At 41.8% G+C, this 15,829-nt stretch overlaps 3 protein-coding genes across 3 annotated transcripts in view; 2 read left to right on the top strand and 1 right to left on the bottom strand.

Annotated features, from left to right (window-relative positions):
• Positions 1-5,122, bottom strand: part of LOC109480664 (cytosolic carboxypeptidase 1-like) — a 35,115-nt gene extending 29,993 nt beyond the window's left edge. The window contains exons 1-2 of the mRNA XM_019782893.1: positions 4,993-5,122; positions 4,655-4,819 (exon numbers count right to left, since the gene is read on the bottom strand). Coding sequence (XP_019638452.1) covers positions 4,655-4,819; positions 4,993-5,000 — 173 coding nt within the window. The 5' untranslated portion in view covers positions 5,001-5,122. The remainder of the gene's footprint in view (positions 1-4,654; positions 4,820-4,992) is intronic.
• A 2,391-nt stretch (positions 5,123-7,513) lies between these two features.
• On the top strand, positions 7,514-8,721 carry LOC109480698. Its single transcript, XM_019782930.1, has 2 exons — positions 7,514-7,865; positions 8,162-8,721. Exons 1-2 carry the CDS (start codon positions 7,790-7,792, stop codon positions 8,707-8,709), a joined length of 624 nt encoding a protein of 207 aa, XP_019638489.1. The 5' UTR covers positions 7,514-7,789; the 3' UTR covers positions 8,710-8,721.
• A 1,243-nt stretch (positions 8,722-9,964) lies between these two features.
• On the top strand, positions 9,965-15,826 carry LOC109480795 (T-complex protein 1 subunit gamma-like). Its single transcript, XM_019783107.1, has 14 exons — positions 9,965-10,014; positions 10,107-10,168; positions 10,728-10,841; positions 11,181-11,277; positions 11,588-11,708; positions 11,900-12,086; positions 12,475-12,659; positions 12,827-12,924; positions 13,081-13,162; positions 13,369-13,504; positions 13,690-13,839; positions 14,133-14,273; positions 14,552-14,683; positions 15,039-15,826. The coding sequence occupies exons 1-14, from the start codon at positions 9,981-9,983 to the stop codon at positions 15,120-15,122; spliced, it is 1,623 nt and encodes a 540-aa protein (XP_019638666.1). The 5' UTR covers positions 9,965-9,980; the 3' UTR covers positions 15,123-15,826.
• The last annotated feature ends 3 nt before the right edge of the window (positions 15,827-15,829 follow it).

Here is a 15,829-nt window from a genome sequence, read left to right as displayed (position 1 = left end):
TATGGTGAGATATAAAGGATCATAGTATAATATACTATGATCCTTTATATCTCACCATATCTCACTGTTAACTTAATATGGCAAATATTTTCCCCAATATTGTTCAGTGTCCTAGTTAAGAGAAGATTATCTGTTTCTGAGGAATGAAAACCTAAGGTCAACTAGAGAGATAAAACAATCCTTTAAACCTGTCAAACCTTTACCACATGTCATTCTCAACATCATGAGATCATGACATAAAACACAAGCAATATCAAAGGAAGCATCAAGTTTTGTTTTCCAATCTTGCGACTTGAAAATTAAATTAAACTGACATATACGTTCGAATTCATTAACTTTTACAGTCAACAACAAAAAATGTCCTATCCTGCTTTCCGGTTTCACAGTAAAAAAAATATCCCAGTATGCCATAGCTTCTTAATCATATCACTAACCACTGTAACCAGACACAACTCATAAATCTTACAGTTACCCTATCAAAGGTTATCTCAGACAATTTACAGACACTGTTGTTATTAGCAATCTACAAAAGGAAACAAACAGAATGCTAACAGGTCAGTCCATTACATTTGAAGCATCTTGTATTTCCAGGGTTTGTTATGATGGCCCGTGATGTTCCCCTGACCTTGGGCAGACTTGGTATAAAAACACCATCTGGACGGACAATCAACATGCTTAACTCTGACCCTGCTAAGCCCAACTGTCATACAGTTTTAGGGAAAAGGGATGGTACACTTTTAAATGAAGATTACTTAAACTTTTGTTAGTCAGGAGACCTATGATTTATACAGTAGAATTCAGGTAAAATTACTCCTTCCGTGGGACTTGGAAATGACCACAAACGTAACTGCTGAAACAGTTAACTGAACAGAGCATCACAATGGTAGACTGTCAATATGTATCCAATGCTCCTATCTGCCAAAACAGGTCCTGCCAGAGAGTTCCAAAAGAGTTAGCTTATATCCAAAGACATCAGGTCTCTATCCTGCTCTGAGCTATGGGTCATTAGGAACAAGTAAGTCTCCCAATCTCCCTTGTAAAAACAGAAGCCCATTCCTGTGACAATACCTAAGAGAAAAGTAAAGACGGTCTCTCACATTCGTGCTCGGACCAGCGCTCGCTGTAGCTCGCTCCTCCGCAGCGCTGCCATGGTGTGGGATCAAGAGTTAGTAAAACGGCACCATTCCCCTCGCCTGTGATCACTGTCCCAGAGCCCTACTACAGACAGAAGTGAGTGGAGTCTACACACGCCACAGGAGCCCGCCCCCAACTCCTGACCCAGGCAGGCTCCTGCATAATTTCCATCAAAGGGAAAACCAACACTGCTGTCTTTGGGGGTGGGAGGGGCTGGGAGGGGCTGTCATTATAACACGTCCACCACAAGTGCAAGTAAAGGCTATTTGCATGTGGGTGCTAAGCCTTTCCAAATTACTTGAGGCGGGGATAAAATACTCTTTTTTTCAAGACTAGAAATTTTCTTATTGCATTAAATGCATGAAATATTGATTAGACACAACATGATGATGTTTAGTTTTGGTGTATAAATAGAGGACCTATATCACACTAAAACAGACACCTCCCCATCCAGAAGCCATGAACAGCTGACTAGGGAATGTGTATGTTGACAAACATGGTGGAAATCAATCTGAAACTGACCCCCTGTGCTAAGAATAGAAAATCCCTCTTTTGCAGGCTCCCCCCTCCCTCACAGCAGAAGTGGACCAAACTGTGGCCCTTTTGCCTGAGAGATAGCTTACAGTACATTATCAGTGTGGAAGATAGACTGTGTAAAGAGCAGAGGTGTAAGTGGCATTCCCCACACATACTTCTGCCAAACCTGGGAGAAAGAGAGAGACAAAGAGATTTTCCAGGCGCTACACTGCTCTTTCCAACAGATGGAACTTTTCCAAACCCAGTGGATTGGAATCTGTCCAGACCAGTTTGTTGTCTCTCAAAACACCAGGCTTGCTTTGGGGGTATCAGAAGGCCTGAACAGTACAAAAACTCATCAGACAGGAGTGACTGCCAACTGCACATACATACAGGCTGGCTTCTAGCACAGGACTTTAAACAGTCAACGGTTTTCTGAATACCTGTCCAAATGAACTAAGTGGCTTTCAAGTGCACATCTGAGGGAAAAAGTCTGTTTTGTTGTCGGACCGTGCGTCGAGGACAAAAATCGCTCCCTGCAATCCATCTAATCCCCCCAGGAAGGTTTCCATGACCAGTTTGTACAAAGTTTTACCTCCATCCCACCAAACAATGGCCATTCACAAACCACTAATCTTCTTGGACAGGTCTAAAACTTTTGTGTTCTGGGGATATGATACAAAACAGGTGTTAGTGTGCACAGGTTGAGTATGGGGGCTTATCTAGTGCATGGCAAGACACAAAACTTTCGTAAGTCTGGAAAATAAAAACAAAGCAACTAATTTTGAAACTAATATCGTAAGGTTGAGCCATTATAGTGGAGAGGGGATTCAGATGAATCAAAAACTCTATCTAGTCTATGATCTCTATTTGTCTTGTCTATGTTGAATAGAGGTAAAATTTCTAAGCCTGTTCTTAAAGTAAATTCTAAACCAATGAATATCGTATGAGTACGGCAATGAAAAAAGTTCCCTTATATACCGGACATACAGTACACCATCCATTCTAATATCATCAATGGTTAGTCCCTTATTGCTTCAGACAAGGCAGAAACTAGAAATCACATTCTATTACTTACTTACATGTACCTTCTATTAGTATCAAGTTATACATTGTCTTTACTACTACCTTCTTAAGAATTACTATTGCAATAACCATAGCCAACAAACATACATGGCTAATATTCTCTCTGTTAGAATGTTATTGTTGTTGTCCTTGTTTTAGGAAACAATATCTCCAGATTGGCCTGGACAACAGGTTGGAACAACAAGGCCCCCTAGTGACGGTGTAAAATACTGCAACATTCACCAACACAGTTTATTGGGGTAAATTGCTGCCTGTACCTGTAAAAATACACAAACATGAGTGGAACAATTGTCACACATTAAAGCCCATTACCCATCAATGGCTAAACAGTTCAACAATGCACCAATCAATTTACATCTCACTGGTAATCTATAATTGATGTCATAATTGAGAATGTAAGACTGGTTTTTTAACCCAGGGGCAGACGCTACCTCACCACACAAGTCTCAAAAGTGCTGACTCCTACAAACGTATAGTTCACCATAACAAAGCACAAGCAGGACATAAGTCTATTCACATACAACAGCCATCATGAACATTGCCTCTTCTTCTTACCCTTTTCAGACTACCACCAACTAATCCTTTACAAACCATCACTGAACACTGAACAAACTTCACAAAGTAAACTACTTTACAGGACAAACCGACCTCATACCTGGATCAACTGGCCTTCACTGCCCTGTGATTTTGAATTACTGAAGGAAAATCCTGGGTGACTATGCAGTGTATACTGGGAACTACTATAGTATACAAATCAGTTCAAGAGTGGAAACTTCCCTGTAAGTTCTTAGGAAAAGCATAAATCAGTACAACCTTCTAAATCCAAATCTAAATCCAGATCCATCCCAACTTCAACGACTTATTCTTGAATAAGTAACCTCTCAGAGCATTATCAAGTTATCAAAATCCACTCAATTAGTAATAAAGTACTGTAAACACATACAGTGACTGTGCACACATATGGGTGACAACGTGTCACCTCTGAGTGAGTAGGGGCCTAGCAACCTCTGGTAGCCTTGTAAAGCTCCTATTTCAGGGACAACCTTGAAAGTGGAACTTGTTTTTGTCCAGTTTGAATTACTTTCCACACACACAAATTACAGTCCACTAGTCAATCATGTACAAAGGTTCCAACCTATATGTGGACCACATAGAAAATTGTATCCTCATACTAGTACAAGAGGGAGACTGCTATTCTGGGATTATTACGGTCAAAAGTTCAACCACCCAGCACACACAGATAATATATCATGTACTACAACCCTCATTGTGTAAATCAAAATTAATATGCTCTCTTTAGAATTCCAAAATTTCCAGTAGCAATAATTTCCCAATTTTGTACACAGAACTATGGGAACTTGGTCCAACTTCAGAATTCGAAGTTCGTAAATGATTGTAAATTTGAAAATTGATTGATGATTCAGATAGTTTCAGGTTTAATAGTAACTACTGCCATGTTCATGTTAAAAAATTCAAATCAGTTGGTACACAAGTTGAAACAAATCACAATCAATCCTCACTCAAACCAGCTTAGAGAGAAGTGGTTTGGAACAAACTGATTTGAGGCCATTTGAAACTGATTTGGCACATTCGTTCGAGACTGTAAATTAAAAATTTAATCGGTTTGACTACGAATACTCCCAGTCCCTGGCATGGCTATGTCTCAGTGACTGACTGAGTCACTCTGTACCTTTTCATGAGTCACGACAGAGGCTTTCCGCCCAACAGAATGGGAGATTAGTAATATAATATTTATCTATGTTTTGAAAGTGTTTTGTTGTGTTGGTGGTTCTGTTGTGTTGTTGTTTACAGTCGCAGAAGTTCAAAAGTCTGGCTCAATGATGGCTGGTGTACACCTGGAAACGTACCAAACCTGATATGTTTAAATAGAGACAGAAAAAAGCCGTTGTTAACGTACCCGTCCTGGGACTGTTTTCCGCTCATGTCAGCCGGCGAGGGGGAGGGGTTGCTCCGCCGGCGGGCCCGCTGTCCTGCCCGACTAGCAAGGGAAGGTCCGTTCAGCAGATGGCTCGCTAAAACGTACACTCGCACCTGCTGATGCGACCGCTTGGAACTTTTACATCTACAAAATAGCAACACAGGCATGAAAGGCGTTAAAGACCGGGTTAAAGTTTAACGATGTCGCCGTTCGCCCTTTCAAACGACCAGTAAACACAGCAGTGAAAACATCGCCTTGACCGCAGAATTTTTGTAACAGTCGTAAGTAACTTGATCGATAGTTTTAACGTTAGTCACCTTCTCATGGCGTGTGGGTCAGCTCTCCTGTAGACTGGGTATCCAGGGGACCATTATTATTGTAGTCACGGTCTAATGACTCCCTTAAGGTATTAATATACCACCAGCGATCGGGTCACCTTCCCAAACTGTCAACGAGTCAACTGGTGACATACAAACATGGCGGACACCTTGCGTCACGTGACGCTCGACGTCGCATTGCGGCATTGGCGAGACATCTTGCGATAAGATATGGTACTGCAGCCACTGTTTGCTGCAGTGAAGTGGGCGTTCCTTCACGTTTCTCATCAGACTTCCGTTGATTGAGGCCAAAGTGGCGGAAGGCATGATATTTTTTTTCCAGCCGGCCACAGAAGATACAGAATTCAGATTGAAGATGTTTGGAATTAGAGTGGAAAGAATATTAAATGCGGCGTATGTTTGAGAACTGTACTAGCATGTCTTATTATGAATGCATGACTGAATCAGCCGACCCTTTCTCTTTTCTCACTCATCTTTCTGATTGGTCTGTTGTATGTACTTGGAAAACTTGTTATAAAACAGGACAGAAAACACATGTACATTGCAAACGGTAGGTGTTTTGTGTGTTTCTTGTTGCTTTTGTGCTATGTCTTCAAATATAATGTTACTGTACTTTTATGTGCTATGTAATTAGGTCATTTTAAAGGTTTTTGAGCCTTGGAAGATGCCAGCAGGGCTAAAAGGTTATAAATGAAATAAATGACAGCGCCATTCTCCTATAGCTAGCATTTAAATTTGAGACCAAAACGCACAAACATCGCTATCAATTATTAAGAATAGGCGTCGCTTCAAAATGTTTGACGATTGAAAAGAATTTCAGGGGATAAAAGCTGCATTAGTCCTATCATAACAAGGCCTTGGTCAGCCATGGCCTATTTCTGAGAAACTGGTGGCCATAGATCTGCCTGATACCATTACAACATCTTGGAAGGCAAATTCGTATCCTTCCGAGAAGGCACATGTCCGGCCGGTTACTTCACGAGCTAAAATCAGCTTCTTTTGTTCTAGATCTATTTATACATTTTGTCCCAGACGTGAATGTGATTGTCGGCTGCTATTCCTGGTTTGTTCGGGGCGCCTGTTCTTCACTTCATCGGACATGAATGCTAATTATATTGTGTAGCATCTAACAAAGAGGATGACGTAAGGTGACGTAGGACCACGCATGACGACTGTACGCGCAAGCAGCGGAGAGCCGAAAGATATTAATCATGTGCTTCTAAAAGATAATTCTATTCTTAGAGTTTCGTCTTTACTGAGCTTTCTTGTTTGTGGTAATTTTTTCAGTCACTTTCACAGCTACGGACTTTCACATCTGTTTCGCCCTTTGGTCGTTTGAAGTCTGCAGCCTAGGCCCTATACACGTGGAAAATGCGATTTTGACTGTCGTCAGAAATATCGGTTTCCAAAAAAAGCTGGCCTAAAATAGCAACGATTGTCTTCATCCTAAGGCAACTTCACAGTCCCTTGTCGCTACCTGTATGAGATCGCTACCTCAATCACAACCCAGCGATGTTTCCCAAGAAACGACTGGCGACATGTAGAAAATCGCGCCTTCTCTTTACCAACATAAAAGACCGTCCAACATCCTGTTCTGTTTAAGAGGAGTTCGTTGGAGTTGAAGTTCCTTAATCTGATTATCCCTATCTACAAACAAACAAAAGGAGAGAGTTGTTCCCGTTGGTTTTTAAGGGAGTCACTTAACATTCCGTTCCTTCCCAAACAGGTTTCCATGTTTCTTGTGCCCCGCAGATTGAAAGGACATTGTCCTGAATTTCGCACTTCTGCGATTTTGAACTTTAAAAGCCTGTAGTTTTTCCTCTGGGTTTTGTCAAAATGTTCTGGCCCTTGTGTGGCCCTCGGATATACATCTGTAAATATTGAAATCTACAAATAGAGAGAAGCATTTGTCAGCAAAGTTATATAGCCGCGTTCTAGACAGTTGCCGACTAACTCCTCTGGTAAATCATTTTCCCTTTTCAGTGAATTTCTACTGTTGGTGGAGACTGGAAGTACAAACACCCGAGATGGTGTCGAAGATATAAACGATATTTACCATAGTCCAAGATTTTCATATCTCAGTAGTAGTATATCAGACTCAATCAGAGATGTGACCTAAAGACGGTTCATGCTTGTAGTGTACAAATGTACGTAGTTATTCATTGGCTAGGTGGCTAGCTGCTAAATTACACACACGTGCACGCCCCTGCCATATACAAACGCACCGTAAAATTACGTCTTCTGACGCATAAACCTTGTGTGACGTCCGTTTTGTCCCGCAGCAGAAGCCGTGCGTTGTGTGGAATATGGTAATGAATAACCCCAACAATTCTCTGAAATCACCGAAACATGTGCTGTACCAGTTTTCCCTTTGTCCCGACCCGCTAGGGTGAGTCACACCATTAACAGTGCAGAGCTACAGAAAGGCCTGACAGACTGGCCTTTTGAGGACAACCTTTACAGGCTAGCGATGGGACCGCCATGCTGGGACGAAAAAAAAGGCAGACTGACGCCATGGACTCATTCACTGTTCACATCTCTGGTACGAACGCACGTACATCTCCATTGTTCGTTCGATCGCGAAACTTTAGCGTTCTTACTGACGTCACCAAAAGCGTCATCAAAGCCACTCCTTTTGGGAAACTTTTGAAGAACTCGCGACTATCGGGTATAAAAGCGGTCCGTTTCTCCACTTGCCAACAGAACAGGACCTGAGACTCAGAACGACCGAAGCGGACAACTTGTGTGTGAGACGGAGAGATCAGACTTCTGCAGAATGCGCACCATCGCAACATTGCCGATTTTCCTGGTGGTACTCGTCAGTTTATGGAGGGATGTCAACAGCAGACCAGGTATGTCATTTTGAGATACTTACTTCTTATCCAAGTTAACTTAAAGTCGCGATGTTAATGGTATTTTTAACGGATTGACAGACTGACTTACCGGTTGCACTCCACATCCTTGGAACAAGTGTAAAAAGGAACTTTAAGAATTCACAACTTGTACTTTTGCACTTTCCATAAAAGTTAAAAGTCATACGCGTTAAAAGTCGTTACATAGTTCTTGTTAGTTATTAACTTTGTGTCTTGAACTCTTTCTCGGTAGGTACATGTACTCACTCAGTCTATTTTATTGTTGTTTCCTGCAGCAAAAGTCCAGATCAGCGATCTCCTGTATGAAGACGGTCCGTTGTGGGAGTCCAGCAGTGCCGAAACGACATTTCCAGACTACGGCTCCGGTTCCGCCGAGGCAGATCCCAACATCAACCTCGTGGGTGAAGCAAAGAACGACGAGAGCAGCTTCGACCTGTCGGAAGATGACTTCAGCGGGGCCGCAGAGCGACACCGTAGAGTGCGACGTTCCCTTCTGGGGAGGTACAAGTCTCACTGCCGCCGCCGCCATGGCAGCAACGGGCAGTACGACCGCTTTCGACCGGACGAAGCAAAAGTCAGTCAGCAGGCCAGGAGGAAAGCCCGGGCGCCAGACGGGGTCTACAACAACGGAGGGCATCCCGTGGTCGTGCAAACCAAGCGCAGCCCCAAGTGCAGGAGCCGCTGGTGCAGCATGGCGTACTTCCTGAGAAAGGTGAAGGCGTACGGGTTCTGGAAGAAAAGTCAGGGGCAGGCCAAGCGCGTCGATACACGATCAAACAACTTGGACTTTATCGACTGGAATACTCTAGAGGCAATGCCCTAGATGCTCTTAGTGATACTGTCAGACTTCAAGGACTGAAATCTTAGATTTCGTCAGATAACTCATGTTTTCCTTGTGCGATTCATCAGACACAAGTTTTGAATGTGGTATTGACATATACTCGTATACTAGTGGATTTTCTTCACTCAATTGTCTTCTCCTACCGTGAAGAATATTGAGTGCGGGTATCTTGGTATGTATTCCTTGCTACAGTGTTGTATCAACACAGGTTACGGTTTCTGTGTTGCTAAGTCATTGACAAAGGTTTCTGCAAGTTGCATTTTAGTCAACGTGACATTGAAACAGAAACGCTGCAATCTTAATCTGACGATCGGCACTGAGTCATCTCGATATGCGTACTGAATATTCTCTACACTGTAGCCGGTTGCTGCTCGTGCCGAAAGCAAAAAGAGAGTGGCCTTTGCCAGCATTTTGGGCTGTACATTAGATCCTAAAACAGTACATTAGAATATCAACTATGCCTGTGATGTTATTATATACATTCCACTCAGGTAATTATGATTATCTAGATCTATACGTTTTACAATTGACGCTGACCTTCATTATGAGCCAACTTTGAATGGTACAGAGTATTAATAACTATTATAGATTGGTCCAATTGTACATAAGCTAAAGAGACGAATAGACTGCTGGCAGTCTTACTTAATTCTATTTGCCTTTGTATTTATTGAGAATACATATTTGCATCTGCATTTGTATTTATTGAGAATACATATTCGTCTGGTTGAACATTAAAACTGACGTGAAATATCACCAACTACTTTGTGATGCATGAGTTGTGTTTTGCTGGAGGTAAACTAAAGTACGTAACGTTTTAGTAAGCAGTGATAAAATCTTTACCTATGTTCAATATAATATAAAACTTGGTCGCGATCGTGCGACAGTTTCAAACCTGACCAGAGATCATGCTTAACGTTATGACTGGAACAAACCCCAAATGAATTCGAAAAATCCGATTGTCCAGCCCGCCCGTCAAAACATACAGTTGCAAAACGGTTAACGTAAAGGTGCACAAATTCTTCCGATATGCATCCACTGACTTTTTGGCTGAACGGCAAATTTTGATAGACACTCAGAACCAGTCTGAGGGTCAGTCCTTGAATACACACACAAAAGAAGAGATGCAGCCTCCCATATAAGGTCCGTCTGGCTCTTTGATCACTACTTACCGCAGGGGGTTCTGGGTGATACAGGATCAACATGACTGCGCATGAGCGAACAGTAGCAGTGAAATACCCAAAGAAACCGGCAAAATGATGGGTGGCGGCGGTCCAGTTTTGGTTCTCAGTAAGTATTCCAAACCTAATTTCGTCATAAAAACGTTGCTTTCGATTCTTAAGGAGTTCGCCTTCAATGTACTCTTGTTTGTTCTTTCACAGAGCAGAACACGAAGCGAGAATCGGGACGGAAAGTCCAGCTCGGAAATGTGAAAGCGGCAAAGGTAAGATTGTCATCCCGCAAGCACATGGTCTCCATGACTGCACATTTTCATACCTCCAAAAATACATCATATCGTTCAAATTTCGAGTCATTTATTCCAACGGCATACAGATTATGGTACTGTGGTGTTATACTAGCAGTTAAATGTGTTGAAATTGTTGAAATTATTTGACTGACCGCAAGAAATTTATAGAACTCTCTAGAACGTTCTGCCCCCCTCCCCTTCACCAGATACTGTTGTACATGTATGCCTTGGATCGTGTTTGAAATACGAAATACCATAAAAAATTCCCAATAGAAGTACAAGAACAGGACTTGTACGTTGATTTGAAATGTTGGAATAAATTCACTGCATAACGTTGATGACCACATGTTTTCAAATTCAAAATGGTGTAAAAAGATATAGCAAAAGGTCAGCACAAACAAAAGTATAATTTTTTTGTGTGTTGTTACCGTTAGGCAATAATTTTGTGTTTATCCTAGATATGTACAAGCTTCTGAATCAGCAGTGTACTAGTATCTTTTTTGTCTAATGATCTGATGTGTGCTGTATTGCGTAGATGATCTCTGATGTGATCCGGACATGTCTGGGCCCTCGCTCCATGATGAAGATGTTGATGGACCCGATGGGCGGGATCGTCATGACAAATGATGGGAACGCCATCCTCAGAGAGGTAACCTTCATGTGATGATGTAGAGCCAGATTAGACACCAGAAAAAGTTTCACTTTAAGCTTTTAGCTCCTTTTGAAACTACATGATTTGCAGTGCAGTCTTACAGTTTCATCCAAATGCTTAATACCATATTAGGTAATCATACATATTCCTTAAAAAATTGGGTTTTCTGTATTAGATGAAGTGTAAATCACAGCATGTATACTGTATGTTACATTATGTATTTGTAACTTCTTGTCTCTCCCAACATGTTTGTTTTTTGTTATCAATGTTTTATAATTTGCTATATGCAAATAAATAAGATTTAAGAATCTTGATTTTGCTAATTTTTTCCCACAGATCCAGGTCCAGCACCCGGCTGCCAAGTCCATGATTGAGATCAGCCGTACACAGGACGAGGAAGTGGGCGATGGGACAACATCAGTCATCATCTTGGGTAGGTACTGTTTCAGTATTTGTCACAGTAAAAAGAGTAGATGGTCAATAAAATTTATGATTTCTTTGGGAAAGCCATCTAAGTTATTCAAAATATCTCGCAGTTAGGCATAGGATTACTTTGTGACAAAGACCTGACACAAATTTCTAGTCCGTACGTCACAAAGACATTTTCATTTGCTTGACAATTTCACCACTAAAATAACAGCCTCACATCATTTTGTTACAATTGTCAATAGATTATGATACAGTATAAGCAATGGAAACCGAAAAACCTTGTTCACAGTACTGAATGCGTTGCTTGTTTACAGCTGGAGAGATGCTGTCAGTCGCTGAACCGTTCCTGGAACAGCAGATGCACCCCACACAGATCATCAGCGCCTACAGACAAGCACTGGAGGACAGCCTGGACGTACTGAGGGACCAGATTAGGTAGGACAGACAGACAGTTCTCTTTATAATCGATTACTCTGTACAATAACTTTTGGGTGAAATATTATGACAATTTGAAAAAAAATACCTAGATAAGAATTACCATGAAGGATAATGGCTTCTTGAATTTATGCTGAAGAATTTTATTGCAGAAGGTGCCCACATTCTGTTTTTTTCCCCTTCCTTTCTAGTGTACCAGTTGACGTGTCCAACGAGGATGAAATGGTGAAGATTATCTGCAGTGCCCTGGGCACAAAGTTCATCCGCAAGTGGATGTCGCTGGCCTGCAAGATGGCCCTGCAGTCCGTCAAGACGGTCGCGCTGGACGACCAGGGCCGACGGGAGATCGACATCAAGAGATATGCAAAGGTTGAAAAGGTAAGGAAAGGATAGGCCCATCAAAGATGTTTTCAGTTTTTCTAGCATTTATGTATTTCTGAATTTCTGCAAGCAAATTTGCAATACTAAGTAGCTACTAAGTTTAAGCCAAGCAATAGCACAGTGTAAATCCATAAGTGGGAACACACATAGAATAGGTCACTGCTCACTATAGGCCGATCCCATACCCCTTTCCACCTTCATGAAAACGTAGAAACATGCAAATATTTCACGAACATGCAGCCACCAAGTGCCATGCTACCATTGGATGAACTGCGAATTGATGGACATTCAGGATGAGTCTATGGGAATATAAAGTGGAGGCATTTTTCTGCCTTTATTGGACCATGTCCTTGTGTTTTCTCAAAGCTTGCTGTTCCTCACACAGATCCCAGGGGGCGCCATTGAGGACTCCCGCGTTCTGAGCGGCATCATGATCAACAAGGACGTCACCCATCCCAAGATGCGGAGACGCATCGAGAACCCGCGTATCGTCCTTCTGGACTGCTCGCTCGAGTACAAGAAGGGGGAGAGTCAGACAGACATAGAGCTGGTTAGCGAGCAGGACTTTAGGTAGGGCACAGACTTGAACAGTGATCCATCTTGTCTTACATTATATTGTCACGTTTGATTTGTCTCTTGAAGTTCAATGCAAACATACAATGTGCTAGTAGCATACTCTAGTTAAAATACAGACTTCTGTACGAACTAACTTTCTGTGAACCTTTGTGCCTTTGCAGCCGTATCCTGCAGTTAGAAGAGGAGTACATTCAGAAGATTTGTGAAGATATCATCCGGGTGAAACCCGACATCGTGTTTACAGAGAAGGGGGTTTCAGGTAAGGCCAGTTGATTGTCATGTTAATAACCTGTGCATTGATTAGAAAATTAAAACACAGTGAGAGGCTGACAATGCTATAGATTCTTGTCTAGTATTCCTGTTATTTTTGAAAGAAATTGTCACTAGTAATGTATTGCTCCTCATGTTTCCCCAGACCTCGCTCAACATTACCTCGTGAAGAACAACATCACCGCCATCCGCCGCATCCGTAAGACGGACAACAACCGTATTGCCAGGTAAGATCAGAGAGTGGACATTTTAAAATGTTCTGCCTAGCGTGTAGAAATAACTACCAAAACACAAGCAAACACACAGACACCATAAACAAAACCTCCATACAGGAGGTAATGAAAAGGCTGCAGCATGAGGAATACATACATGAAGCAACTATACACTATACCAATGTCAGATTTGTGATACAAACCTACCTGTCCTCCCCTAGGGCCTGTGGAGCCAACATTCTGAACCGCACAGATGAGCTGAGGGAAGAAGATGTTGGAACAGGAGCTGGTCTGTTTGAGATTAAGAAGTTTGGAGATGAATATTTCACCTTCATTACAGAGTGCAAGGATCCAAAGGTCAGTTTTCTGAATCTTTTTTCCTGAATAGACAAGGGAGAAGATAAAATAATGCTGCCTTTCCTTTTACCTTATGAACTTTTGATGGTGCCAGATGTTTGACTATGATAGGAATATTTTGCATTGGTTTTGGTAAACGAGTCTTCTGTTGAAGATGATAATGAATTTCTGTGATCTCTCCCCAGGCTTGCACCATCTTGTTGCGCGGAGCGTCGAAGGACGTGCTGAACGAGGTGGAGCGTAACCTGCAGGACGCCATGCAGGTCGCTCGCAACGTGATGCTGGACCCCCGCCTCGTACCAGGCGGCGGCGCGGCCGAGATGGCCCTCGCTCACGTGAGACACTCTACTTGTCCTGGTGGAATCAAACTGAAAATGTTTCCTACTGTTAACACTGCTGATATTTGAGTTGAGGAGTAATGAAGCAATTCCAGCCTTTGTTCACGAGAAAAGGTTCATGTAACCCTACAAACATATCTTGGTGTGCCAGTGCACCCACAGTCCAAAAAGTTGCACAGATTTTGGGTACACAAAAGTGCGTATGCATTTTGATCCCTGAGTATATTTAGTCTCTCTCCTTACCTCTGTGATATGTTTAGTATGTTTACGTATATACTCTCACATTGCAGATTCTGAATGAGAAAGCCAAGTCCATCCAGGGCATCCAGCAGAAGCCGTACATGGCAGTGGCCCAGGCCCTGGAGGTGGTGCCCAGCACACTCATCCAGAACTGTGGAGGCAACACTATCAGAACACTCACACAGCTCAGGGTATGTCTGGACACAGTATTTGTACATGCTCAGGTAGTTTAGGGGAGGGTGGATTACATTATCAAGTCACATAGGATAGGCCAGCCAGATTGTAAATTCAGTATTTGTACATAAAAGTATACAGAAAGTGTGTGCGTGCATGTGCATATTAAGATCACTGGTAGAACAATACATACCACAAACAAAGTATCACTAACAGTTAAGATTACAGTTCTTCACCACAACTGTGGTTGTGCTAATTAAATAACTTTTATTCCCCTCCCCCTCCCCCCATAAAGGCTAAGCATGCCACAGCAGGGAACAAGAACTGGGGGATCAATGGAGAGACGGGCAACATCCAGGACATGGAGGAACTGGGCATCTGGGAACCTTACGCCGTCAAGGCACAGGTCTACAAAACTGCCGTCGAGGTAAGGATAATATTGTGTAAGGCCTTCTTTTGCCCTAGACGGCAATCACTAAGCGAAAAATAAGTTCTTCATCTATGAAATAAGTTGAGCAGTCTGTCATTCTGTCAAATATTTGTCAGGTCTCTCTGGTTGTATCCTTAAATGGAAAGGGGATGCGACTACCAAGTGACAAGTTATTACATCATTTACTTATTTTCCATAATATCACCTTTGAACTTGGCTTTGTTGCAGATAAATTCCAATGTAGATGAGTTGTACGTTTTCCTAAATAAATGTTTATGTTTATGATATTTAAGAAGAATTCTGTTCTATGAGTCTATGTTGAAAAGATTTTCATTGTCTTGTTTTTTCACAGACGGCGATTTTGCTCCTTCGAATTGACGACATTGTCTCGGGTTCCAAAAAGCAAGCCGGTCCTGACCCGATGAAACCAGAATGACGACCATCGGAGCTTTCATAATCTTAACGTGAATTTGAATTTGCACTAGGTAGTATTGAAAAAAATGAATGACATGATTTAAAAGTGATAGCAAAAATGTTTTGGTGACAAATTGACTTCTCTCATGCCAGATAATTGTTGGGGTCCACAGATTATCTTTTTATGTGTCACAACTATACTGGTACTGTCTCCAAAACTTGCCAATATGGTATGCAACACCATTTATTCTGTGTGCGTCTACTACAAGTTTTGTCTACTTATACATTTTGTAAGTTTGTTACACAGACTCAAAGACATAATGTCTACAACATCTGCACTTTATTATTGAGTCAGTAGAGGTTCTTTAAAAAGAAATCTGTTTGCATGGTTATTATATATTGATGTGTTTTCTGAGTGTCTTTCCTTTGAAGCAAAAGTGGTGCCAGGTGGTTGATGTGTCACTAGTACTACAAACATTAACCATTGTCCAAACTGATATGAAATCATACATGTATTGATGTAGAGATTACATTGGTGTTTGTTACCTTTGTGTTTGTTTCTGATACATTTTTGTACTCCATTATATATCATCACTACTATACAGCCAAGGGATGGAAAATCTCTTCCCTTGAATGAGTGGAAAGCTTTAACTTGCAAAATTGTAACCAGAAATGTTAGGGAAGAATTCCCTTGCACACCCATCAGAGCACTGCGGTACCAATAAAGTG

The sequence above is a fragment of the Branchiostoma belcheri genome, unplaced genomic scaffold (assembly GCF_001625305.1).
Source record: "Branchiostoma belcheri isolate BF01 breed outbred unplaced genomic scaffold, Haploidv18h27 scaffold52, whole genome shotgun sequence".
NCBI classification, from domain to species: domain Eukaryota; kingdom Metazoa; phylum Chordata; class Leptocardii; order Amphioxiformes; family Branchiostomatidae; genus Branchiostoma; species Branchiostoma belcheri.
This window is presented reverse-complemented; position numbering and strand designations above follow the sequence as displayed.